This window comes from Plecotus auritus, assembly GCF_963455305.1.
Source record: "Plecotus auritus genome assembly, chromosome: 3".
Lineage (NCBI taxonomy): Eukaryota > Metazoa > Chordata > Mammalia > Chiroptera > Vespertilionidae > Plecotus > Plecotus auritus.
Genome location: NC_137772.1, coordinates 200,781,444 through 200,793,844, shown reverse-complemented (window position 1 = coordinate 200,793,844; position 12,401 = coordinate 200,781,444). Strand labels below are relative to the sequence as shown.

The 12,401-nt window shown below is 36.9% G+C and overlaps 1 protein-coding gene across 3 annotated transcripts in view; it reads left to right on the top strand.

Annotated features, from left to right (window-relative positions):
* Positions 1-12,401, top strand: part of ATF7IP (activating transcription factor 7 interacting protein) — a 118,999-nt gene that overhangs the window by 56,751 nt on the left and 49,847 nt on the right. For all 3 annotated transcript variants that reach the window (XM_080662690.1, XM_080662688.1, XM_080662689.1), the window contains exons 3-5: positions 7,899-7,979; positions 9,502-9,647; positions 11,003-11,140. In XM_080662690.1, the coding sequence (XP_080518816.1) occupies positions 7,899-7,979; positions 9,502-9,647; positions 11,003-11,140 (365 nt within the window). The remainder of the gene's footprint in view (positions 1-7,898; positions 7,980-9,501; positions 9,648-11,002; positions 11,141-12,401) is intronic.

Here is a 12,401-nt window from a genome sequence, read left to right as displayed (position 1 = left end):
ACACCCCACACTGTGGATGGAGCCCGCAACCCGGGCATGTGCCCTTGACTGGGAATTGAACCCGTGACCTCCTGGTTCCCAGGTCCACGCTCAACCGCTGAGCCACGCTGGCCGGGCTATGCCCACTTTTTAATTGTGTTGTTTGTCTTCCCTTTGTTAAATTGTCTGAGTTCATTATATGTTTTGGATATTAATCCTTTATCAGATGTATCAAGCTAAATATGTTCTCCCATACAGTGGGCTTCCTTTGCATTTTCTTGATGGTTTCTTTTGCTATGCAGGTGTTGTCCTATTTGTTTATTTTCTTCTTAGTTTCCTTTGCCCTAGATGTATCTTCAAATATATTGCTACAAGAGATGTCTGAGATTTTGCTGCCTGTGGTTTCTTGTAGGATTTTTATGGTTTCACATTCATTTTCACATCCATTTTGATTTTATTCTTGTGTATGGTGTAAGTTGGTGCTCTAATTTCATTTTTTTTTTTGCATGTGTCTGTCCAATTTACCCAACACCATTTATTGAAGAGATGATCTTGCCTCTTTGTATGCTCCTTCCTCTTTGTCTAATGTTAATTGATTTTTGGGGTCTCTGTTCTGTTCCACTGATCTATGTGTTTGTTCTTGTGTCAGTACCAGCCTGTGTTAATTACAGTGGCTTTATAGTATAACTTGATATCTGGTATTGTGATCCTTCCAACTTTGTTTTTCTTTCTCAAGATTGCTGCGGCTATTTAGGGTCTTTTTTGGTTCCATATAAATTTTTGGAGTATTTGTTCCAGATCTGTGAATTATGCCATTGATAATTTAATAGGGATTGCATTGAATCTGTTGCTTTGGGTAGTACGGACATTTTAATGGTGTTACTTCTACCAATCCATGAACATGGTATATTCTTCCACTTGTTTATATCTTCCTCCAAGTCTTTTTTTCAATGTCCTGTAGTTTTCCGAGTATAAGTCTTTTACCTTGTTGTTTAAATTTATTCCTAAGTATCTTAATTTTTTTGTTCCAATGGTAATTGGGATTGTTTGTTTAATTTCTCTTTCTGAGAATTAATTATTGGTGTATAAAAATGCCATTGATTTCTGGGCGTTAATTTTGTATCCAGCTACATTGCTAAATTCATTTAAATCTAGTAGTTTTTTGGTGGAGTATTTAGGGTTTTCTATGTACAATATCATGTATCTGCAAATAATGAGAGATTTACTTCCTCCTTTCCAATTTGGATGCCTTTTATTTCTTCTTTCTTGTCTGGTCACTGTGGCTAGCACTTCCAGTACTATGTTGAATAAGAGTGGTGAAAGTAGGCATCCCCGTCTTGTTCCTGTTCCTAGGGGAAATGTCTTTAGTTTTTGCCCATTGAGTATGATGTTGGTTGTAGGTTGCCATCTGTGGCCTTTATTATGTTAAGGTCTGATCCCTCTATTTCTAGTTTGCTGAGAGTTTTTATTAAAGACTAGAGGTCCAGTGCACAAAATTTGTGCACTTGGGGGGTGCCTCAGCCTGGCCTGCACCTTCTCACAGTCCAGGAGCCCTCGGGGGATGTCTGATTGATGGCTTAGGCCCGCTCCCCTTAGCTGTCAGTTGGACATCCTTAGCGCTGCCATGGAGGTGGGAGAGGCTCCTGCCACCGTTGTTGCACTCACCAGCCATGAGCCTGGCTTCTGGCTGAGCGGCGCTCCCCCTGTGGATGCACACTGACCACCAAGGTGCAGCTCCTGGTGGTCAGTGCGCCCTGGTGGTCAGTGCGCATCACAGCGACTGTTCATTCTGCCGTTTAGTCGATTTGCATATCAGCCTTTTATTATATAGGATGAGGATTGCACCCCAAGGTTAGTGGCTACACAACAAATTTTGTGCATTGGCCCTTTAAGTGGGTGCCTATATTTCCAGCCATCTGATCCCTGCTGCTTTTCACAGCCAGATGTTATATGGGCACCTTTCTCAGTTCTGGTGCTCTGGGCTGGGTGGCCTAGCTTGAGGTTTAGACCCCAGATTTCTCAGTGGGAATGCCCCACAGCTGAGATATCCCTCTGGAACTTCAGCTGCTGTCTGTGGAAGCCTGCACAGCCCTTTCGCACCTTTACACTTCCTACAAGTCTCTATGCAGTCTCTACTTTCCGTCCTTGGTTATCAAGGTTCTCTCCAGCTAGTCTTCAGTTGATTATTCAGGATGGTGTTTCTGTATTTTAGTTGTAATTCCAGTTTGGTCCTGGGAGCATGTCAGTGTAGCTTCTACTTACTCTGCTGCCATTTTGGAAATAAATTTTTTGTTTTGTTTTAAATGTTCTTACAGATCCAATAATCTAAGGCAGAGGATTGGCAAATTATGGCCCTTAGGCCTTGTGTGTTTTTGTCAATAAAGTTTTATTGGAATATAGCCAGACCCTTTTATTTACTTTTTTATTTTGGTTATTGATTAAATAAAAAATGTTTGCCAAACCCTGATCCAAGGCAATAGTTTTGTCTATATTTTCTTGGAGTAAAGTTCTATAGAAAGTAATTCTGAAAATGGGAAATTTAATTCCCTGATATAAATTCTGTTTTTTACTCCTCTATAACATACCTTTTCTACCTTTATTTAATGGAATCTTATTAAAATAACTAGAAGCCCAGTGCATGAAATTCATGCATGGGAGGGGGTGTCCCTTCAGCCCAGCCTGCACCCTCTCCAATCTGGGACCTCTTGGGGGATGTCCTACTGCTGGCTTAGACCCGATTGGACATCCCTCTCACAATCCGGGACTGCTGGCTCCTAACTGCTCACCTGCCTGCCTGCCCGATCGTCCCTAACTGCCCCCCTGCTGGCCTTGTCACCCCTCATTGTCCCCCCCCACCCCCCGCTGGCCTTGTCACCCCTCACTGCCCCCCTCTGCCAGCCCGGTCGCCCCTCACTGCCCCCCATGCCGTCCTGGTTGCCCCCAACTGACCCCCCTACTGACCTGGTCGCCCCCAACTGCTCCCCCTGCCAGCCTGGTCACCCGTCACGGCCCCCCCTTCCAGCCTGGTCGCCCCACGCAGCCTGCTTTTTGGTCGTTACTTTGAGGGCGTTGTGAGCAATTTGCATATTACCCTTTTATTAGTTTAGATGGTTATCAGATAGATATTAAAAATTTTGTCTTGGCACTTTTCTCATAGATTTTTAGGGTTACTAAAGTTATAAGATGTTGTACCTGCTCCTAAGGAACTTACTGTCTAGTCCAGGGATTTTCCATCTCTTTCATCTCATGGCACACATAAACACTAAAATTCTGTGGCATACCAAAATATATATTATATTTTTTGTCAATGTAACAATAAAAACAGGTATAATTTGATTTATTTATGATGGATGGCTGTTGTGTTGGCTGTTGTCATTTTTTTATTTGACAATCTAAGGGAAAAAGAGGTCAGTACCCCTGACTAAATAGTCAGGTATTACATGTTTGTTTGTTGTTTTTATTGTTAATCCTCACCCGAGGATATTTTTCTCATTGAATTTTAGATTGGGATAAAGGGAGGGAAGGAAGGGGGAGAGAAAGAGGGAGGTAGGAAAGGGGGAGGGAGAGAGGGAGGGAGAAATATTTATATGTGAGACACATAGATTGGTTGCTTCCCGAATGCCAACTGGTGTGGGGATTGAATCTGCAACCCAGGTATGTGCCATTGACAGTGAATCAAACTTGGGACCCTTCTCTCTGTGTGTTTATTCTCTAACCACTGTGCATACCAGCCAGGGCAGATATTGCATGTTTTATTTTTCTTTATTTTTTCTTTTATTATTTTTTAAATTTTTATTTAATAAATCTATTCACTTGATTTTTAGATTCACTTGTTGATAGATATGTATTTGTTGTTCATAATTTTTATTTTTACCTTTTTCTTCTTCTTCCTCTTCTTAAAGAATACCTTTCAGCATTTCATATAATACTGGTTTGGTGGTGATGAACTCCTTTAGCTTTTCTTATCTGTGAAGCTCTTTATCTGCCCTTCAAGTCTGAATGATAGCTTTGCTGGGTAGAGTAATCTTGGTTGTAGGTTCTTGCTATTCATCACTTTGAATATTTCTTGCCACTCCCTTCTGGCCTGCACAGTTTCTGTTGAGAAATCAGCTGATAGTCGTTTGGGTGCTCCCTTGTAGGTAACTAACTGTTTTTCTCTTGCTGCTTTTAATATTCTCTCTTTGTCTTTTGCTCTTGGCATTTTAATTATGATGTGTCTTGGTGTGGTCTTCTTTGGATTCCTTTTGTTTGGGGTTCTGTGTGCTTCCTGGACTTGTAAGTCTATTTCTTTTACCAGGTGGGGGAAGTTTTCTGTCATTATTTCTTCAAATAGGTTTTCAGTACCTTGCTCTCTCTCTTCTTTTGGCACCCCCATAATTCTGATGTTGATACGCTTGAAGTTGTCCCAGAGGCTCCTTATGCTATCTTCATATTTTTGGATTCTTTTTTCTTTTTGCTTTTCCGATTGAGTGTTTCTTGCTTCTTTATTAAAATCTTTGACTTGATTCTTGCGATCCTCTAGTCTGCTGTTAGATTCTGTATAATATTTTTTATTTCAGTCAGTGTATGCTTAATTTCTAGTTGGTCCTTTTTCATATCCTCGAGGGTCTCGCTAAATTTCTCGGCCTTTTCTAGAAAATTCTTGAAAAACCTTATAACCGTGGTTTTGAATTCTATATTCAGTCGTTTGCTTTCCTCCATTTCTTTCATTTGTGATCTGTTTCTTTGTCTCCGCATTTTCGCTGCTTCCCTGAGTTGGTAGAGTGGCTTTGTGTGCTAGGTGTCCTATAGAGCCCAGTGGCTCAGCCTCCCGAGTTAGCTGAGGTGGACACTCTTGGTGCACCCCTTTGTGGGCAGTGTGCACACTCTTGTTGTGGTTAAGCCTTGAATGTTGTTGGTATCACTGGGAGGAATTGACCTCCAGGCCAATTGGCTTGAGGATCAGCTGTGTCTACGCTGGGAGAACTTCTGTGCTGGAGACACCCTTATGAGACAAGACTTGCAAAAGCCTCTGCTCAGCTTGGATGGGGTGGAATCTCAGGGCAGAGCAGACAGCATTGGTTTCCCATCAGCCCTGCCCTAATAGGCTCCTGTGTCTCAGTGTCCCATGGTAATTGCTGCACGCACCTCTCAGAGAAAGCCGCCCTCGAGTTCTGCCCGCTGCCAGACAGTCCACTTTCTCCCCGAATGAGTCTTGGTCCCCAGAGTCTCACCGGGAACTGGAGTTCAGTGCAGTTGGGAGCTTTTGTCTCCCTCCCGCTTGAGAAAGCCAGCTGCATACTCAGTTTCCCGCCCTCTCCGCCTACGCGCCTCAATACTTCTGCCTTCCGCAGTTCCTCTGAGTCTCAGTGTGCTTTTCTCTTTCCTGACAGTCCAGTTTCACCCCGTATGAGTCTGGGTCCCCAGAGTCGGGAGGTTTTGTCTCCCTCCTGCTTGGGAAAGCCAGCCATGCACTCAGTTGCCAGTCCTCTCCGCCTGTGTGTCTCAGTACCTCTGCCTCCTGCAGCTCCTTTGAGTCTCAGTGTGCTTTTCTCTTTCCTTCTAGTTGTAGAATTTCCACTCAGCCAGCCTTCCTGTGGTTCTGGATGATATCCGTTTTGTCTTTTAGTTGTAGTTTTGAAATTGTTGTGCGAGGCAGCAGTTTAGGTGTTTACCTATGCCACCATCTTGGTTTCCTATCAGATATTGCATGTTTTAAGAGTTCTTGCAGTACACCAGTATGCTGCACCACACTGATTGAAAATTGCTGGTATAGTCTGATTGAAAGAATCCCACACTTAGAACTGTTTATTTAAACATGGCAGCTTGTAATGAGGCTACACTCAATACCAGAAGAATTATAGCAGAAACTTATCTGTGAATGAAGGAAGTTTAAAGCATTCAGATAAGTTTCAGAAATCTCAGGAACTACTTTAAATTATATATAAAAATGTATGTACATGGGCCTTTGTTTATTATTCTGGGTTGAAGGAGGTGCACTCAAATTCTCTTGAGACGTTAGGAACAAAAAAATTAAAGAAATATAGGGCCTTACTCCTTTCTGTAGAATCTGTTAATACCATTTTTCTTATCCAGAATTCTTTCCATTAAATAAAACTGGAGTATAAATTTTAATTTTATGTGTCTATTCTAAAATCGTAACGAGTATTTTAAGTGTTGAGAATCCAGTCATATCTTCTAAGCATATCTGGAAAATGGAAATTAGGTGATAGGAGGAGGTTTTTGAGAAAATGAAAGAATCTTAAGCTAAGCTTGATATACCTGTAAAACAAGAGGGAGCTAATATATGCATAAAAGAGACCAAACCAGGCCAATTGCCTCTGCTGTGTTTTAGGTTATTTGACTTGCAGTTACCCTAATTGGAGCCATGGCTAATTTTGTTCTTTGGGTGATAAGATGATTTGCTCAACAAAGACTATAAACCTTCATTTCAAACAACCCAGTTACTTATGTGTCTGGAAACTGGGGAGTAGGAAACTCAGGAGTCATCCTTTTCAGTATTAAAATCAGAGATATCTGTAAAACTAAATGCTACTGTATATAGAAAAATGCTTTGTAATGAGTTTGTAGCCTACAAGGGAACAAAATAAATTTTCATTTAATTGAAACTGGGATTGAGGCATGAGATCTTAAAAACATTTCTAATTAGCGTAGGGTGATAAATGGAAAGTTAATATTCTAATACTCATTTATTTTAAAGTTTAAAAATAGTTTAATAATCTATTTATACTGTGCTAGCTTTTTTTTAATTTTGCTTTGTTTTACAGCTTTATTGTTTTATTAGTGTGAAAATTGTATTTGTAAGCTTTAATAGGTTCATCAGTGATCCTGGTCTTTGCCTATTTTCACTTAAAAGGTCTTTTAAGATTTTTAAACTTGACTTTCTACCCTCAGGGCCATTAGGATTAAAACCCTGGTATTTGCATAAGAAATGCCCTATAAAAATTTTATATAGTGCACCTTGTGATTGCTTATTTTATTTTGGTTGCAGAATATGATTAAACAGCATGCCTTATTGAAGTGACTGGGGAGCCAGTTGTGGTGATGTAAAGGGGAATAAAACAGAAGCCCAAACATATTTGTAATTTGTTCTTCTCTCCCATTTAATGATTGATTAGTAGATGAGATATAGCTTGATTGGCCAATGGCTATTTGTGGTACCTCTGGGATTTCGTTATAGCAGTGTAATTGTGTAGATACTTTTAGCAATATTTTTGGGTAGCACTTTTTAATTGTTGTATTTTAGATGCCTCTAGTGAAAATAACTTACCTGAACTTTACTTTTCTTATCTGTATGATGGCAAAAATACTGTTTATAGTGTAAGATTATATTGAGGATATGAAATAATATATGTTAAGCACATAGCTTGGTTGTTGGGACTGGTACCAAAGTAGCTATTACTTTTAAGTAAAATGATCATTATTTTTAGGATAGCTTTTCCATATTTCTCTTTTATGAACTGTCCCATAACCATTGAATCACAATGGTTCAACCTGTCTGGTCAAAATAATTAGGTGTTTTGGCAGTAGTTTGCCAGTGGTTTGTAATAGTCACAATCCCTTTTTTAGTTTTAGTAATTAAATGTAAGGAGTCTAACTGCTTTATGGTAGTTCTTAACACATTTTAGTAATCTGTGGCTGACAGTAAATTACTAAGTAGGAGTATCTATTTAAAAAAATTTGTACTATTAATTTCTGTCCATGTTAAGAGATTATTATGAATTTGTAGGAATACTTGAAAGTGGACTTGGTCATTCATTTCTACCAGTTCATGCTCCCTTTTAATTCTAAAATTTCATATCTTGAGACTGATTTCATAAACAATTATTAACTGGATATTTACACCCAAAGTGTAAATTATTATGTGCTGTTATGAATTCTAATGGAAGTAATGTTTCCTGTTCTCTTTTTTGTTACAGAGATACAAAATAATGAAAAGGACAGGAAACCAGAGGAAGAAGAGCAAATAATACATGAAGATGAAAGACCTTCTAAGAAAAGTAAGCATGTATAAAAAAACTGAACTGGTTTGAAAAATAGCAAATCATTCATTCTACTTTGAAGACTGTGGACTATACTTTTATGTCCATGAGATAATTATGAAATTTTGCAATTTAAGTAAGCCACCGTTAAATCATTTTGTTGATGGCTAAGGATCTTTGAAAGGATTAATTATTTTATAAACTTGAATGTTTTATTTTATTTATACTTTCTCTTGTTCCATAAGAAAGATTTAAGCTTAATATTAAGGTACTGTCTGAATATCTTGAGAGAAGTTGTTTTAGAAGCATGGGACTATAAAGATTTTTTTCTGGGGTGATATTAGTGAGTGGAAGTATGTGTCTCGGTCTGCTTAAGGTTCTTAAACGTCATGGGAAATGATGGGACTGAGTATCATTAAGTTTATAGGAAGATCATTCGACTAGAAAGTCAGGAAACCTGGGTTCTGTAACTATCCCGTCATACTGCTCTCTGTGTATGACTTTAAGTTATGAATATAAGTGAAGTCATAGAGTATAACTGGATTTTAGTATTTTCACTTGATTTTTTAAAATCCTCACCCAAGATTATGTTTTTATTGATTTTTAGAGAGTGGGGGGAGAGAAAGAAAGAGAAACATCAATGTGAGAGATAAACATTGATAGCCTGCCTCCCATGCGCACCCTGACGGGGGATTGAACCTGCAGCCTAAGCATGTGCCTTGACTGGGAATTGAACACACAACCATTTGGTATACAGTGTGACACTCACTTTAACCAATTGAGCCACCCGACCAGGGGTCCACTTTTTATCTATTGAAAAAGAAACCAGTTAAAATTTGCTTATGAGCTCATGAATATTAGCACTATTTGAAATAGAAATTTTCTAAGTGATGATCTTTGAATATTTATTCTTTACCAAATATACTTTTATAATTGTCATTAATTTTATTATTTTTACATAATTGAAATTCATTGGGATATGTTAAGAATGACTATTATTTTTTTAAAAAAGAATAACATTTATCATGTTATTTGCCTGAGGCTGATGTTTAAGTAGGAGTTTTTTTCTAGATTTACTGAAGGAAATATTTACTGAGGAGGAAGAATTAAATAGTTAAAGCTGTCCACAGTTGTTAAAAATCTGTGACATGAGACTGAATACTGTATGTTATCAGAGGATTAGTGTTCACTATAATATTTAGCAATGGGAATCACTATGAGATTATTTCTTCTCATTTCATATTCACATTTTTAAGTGGTTCTCCATCTTAATAGGAAGATTTCAATGATAAGATATTCTGTATTTACAGTGTACATTGCTTAGCCTATAGGAAATTCTTATTTAGCATATTGAAAATCATTTCAAGTTGAAAGCTAAAAGCTGCCTGTCTATTTTTCTGATCTCAAAAGTAATTCATAAAATAATTGATTGATAATGCTATTGTGATAGCTAGAAATAATATTTTGCTGAGGATGGAGAATTGCCATTAAGGTATATAATAAAAAACACCTGACAGATCATTATGCTTTTTGTCCTCAGTTGAATTATCCAGAAGAAAACGTTCTAAATCTGAGGACATGGACAATGTACAGTCCAAACGCCGTCGATATATGGAAGAAGAATATGAGGCAGAATTTCAAGTAAAGATTACAGCCAAAGGAGATATTAACCAGAAGCTACAAAAGGTGTTATAGATTATAAATTGAAAATCATATTAAGTAAAAAGCACCATCTTTATTTTTCTAGGTCTTTGAAATTTTTTTTTTTGTATTTTACCGAAATATTCAGGTCACAGAAAAAGAGAACTTAAAGTGGTTGAACTTATTATCTTTAATAATTTAATTTTAAAATTTCTCTTTTTAAAGCTACATATTTTATTTTAGATATGGTAGTAATTATCACATTGGAAGGGAGACTTGATGTCTTTTATTTACTTTAGTAACAAAACTGAACGTTTTCAGATTTTATTTTTTCTGCTATAATTGAACTTTATTGTAATAGAAACATTAGTCTTATATGTTACTATTTTAATCTTTATAATAAGCTGGTTTCATGGTTATAAGTCCCTACATTCTAAATTTTTGTTATGTACTTTAGACTTAGTATTAAAAATGGTAGAGACAAGGCTTTCCAAGGACTAGGGAGAGAGAGTAAAGTACAGATATTGACATCCCCACAATCTGCTAAACTACATAGAACTGAAAATATGCATTATTTAATATTTTTTCAAAATGTTTTCACCAATGCTTATGACAAATTCCTTTTTAAGAGAGGAATATGCAACTCAGGTGAAATTAATTTTTCAATTTCTTACCAATTTAACGATAAAATTATAAATAATCTAGTTTTTAGACCAATATTCTTCCACTAAGATAAATATAAATGTCCATACTAGGAAAAGGAATAGTGAGGCAGTAAGAAAAGTAGCTTTTTTTTCTGTTTGTCATATGAAGATAATGTTTATTTAGTATTTCTTGTAGAGCTGTTAGAAATATGAAGATAGCTCTGTGAAAGAATTTTGAAAACTTTTATGTGTATTGAGAGTTTATTCCTCTTGAACAGTGTCATTCAAGTATAATTCATGGACATGTACATGTACCATCTTTACTCTTTATTATGGGTCCATAATGAGATAAAAATGGAAGTTGTGAGTACGCATTTAGAAATGTTTTATAGGAATTTTATAGTGCACTGTAAGTATCTCACAAAAATATCTGGAACAGATTAGAAATTTAAAAATCTTGTTTTTTAATTTGTTTCCTGTAAATTATGATTGAGTGTATGGGAAGAAAACATTAAAACTTCAATTTCAAATTATTTTTAAATTTCACCCTCTGGAAATTTTCTACTTTTTGTATATATTCTTTTTCAGTAGATATTATATATGTAGAAGTGGAGGATTTCAGGGCATCCATTGTGTTATGGATCTCAGCCTGGTTTTTTCATTAACCTCGTTTTACATAGTACTTAGGAATATTTATTGTTCACTGCTTGCTGAAATGCCTTCTTTGCTGTAACAAAGGAATATGTATTTCTTTAGGTTGTACAGTGGTTGCTGGAAGAAAAATTGCGTGCGCTACAGTGTGCTGTATTTGATAAGACTTTGGCAGAATTGAAAACACGAGTGGAAAAGATCGAATGTAATAAGAGGCATAAAACAGTTCTTACTGAACTACAGGTTTGTACACTGACTTGAATTGTATATGCATTTTATAACATTGTTTGTGGTACATTTTTGAACTTGTCAATAAAATATATCTAACTTATAAATTTTAGAAGTAAGAGGAGTCTCTGTTAGTTTCCTAGGACTGCCATAAAAGTGGTGCCATTAACTGGGTGGCTTAAACAACAGAAACATATTGTTTCATAGTTTTGGAGGCTAAAAGTTGTATATCAAGGTGTTGGCAGGATTGGTTCTTTCTGAGGGATATGAGGAAGAATCTGTTCCATGTGTCTCCTCTGGTTTCTTATGCTTTGTTTATTGACAGTTATGAGTGTTCTTGCCTGCAAATGCATCACCCTGATCTCTGGCTTTATCTTCATGTGACTCTGTACCTGTTTGTGTCTGTGTCCAAATCTCCCCGTTTTACAAGGATACCTACCAGTCATATTGGATTGAGGACCACCCTTATTTCAGCATGACCTCATATAAACTAATTACCTCTGCAATTTATTTGCAAATAGGTCAGATTCTGAGATACTCGGGTTTCGGATGTAGTATATGAGATTTGGATATACACAGTTTAACCCATAATACAGCCTCAGAAATTATATACTTAGTACTTCTTACTTTTGTAGTCACCAAAGAAAGGCTGGCATCATCTCATTTGTCATAAGTATTAAGTAATATTTGTTGTAAGTTATTCCTTATATATTAATCCACTTTGCTAAACAAGGTCCAATGTGTCTGAATCCCAATAGTTGTGCAACTTATATTTAAATAGCTACCATTATGCCATTACCAAGAAATTATAGATATGCCCGAATGGGGAAACCAAGGGCAAATGAAATAGAAGTAGTATTCAAATACATAATAACAGAATATGACTTCCTGAACTAAAAAAAAAAATGTTCGTGGCCTTTATTTTATTTTTATTTAAATATGTTTTTATTGATTTCAGAGAGGAAGGAAAAGGGAGAGAGAGATAGAAATATCAATGTTGAGGAGAATCATTGATCGGCATGCCCCACACTGGGGATCGAGCCTGCAACTCCGACATGTGCCCTGACGGGGAATCGAACCATAATCTCCTGGTTCATAAGTCGATGCTCAACCATTGAGCCACGCCAGCCAGGCTGTTCATAGCCTTTTAAAAAAAAAAATCTCATGGAGTACTTGCCAAAATAGAAATCCAGTCTTAGATATATGATGGCAGATATTTAGAATTATAATTTAGAAAAAATTGTTCATTTTCCTAGATTAAAACAACAAAAAGACT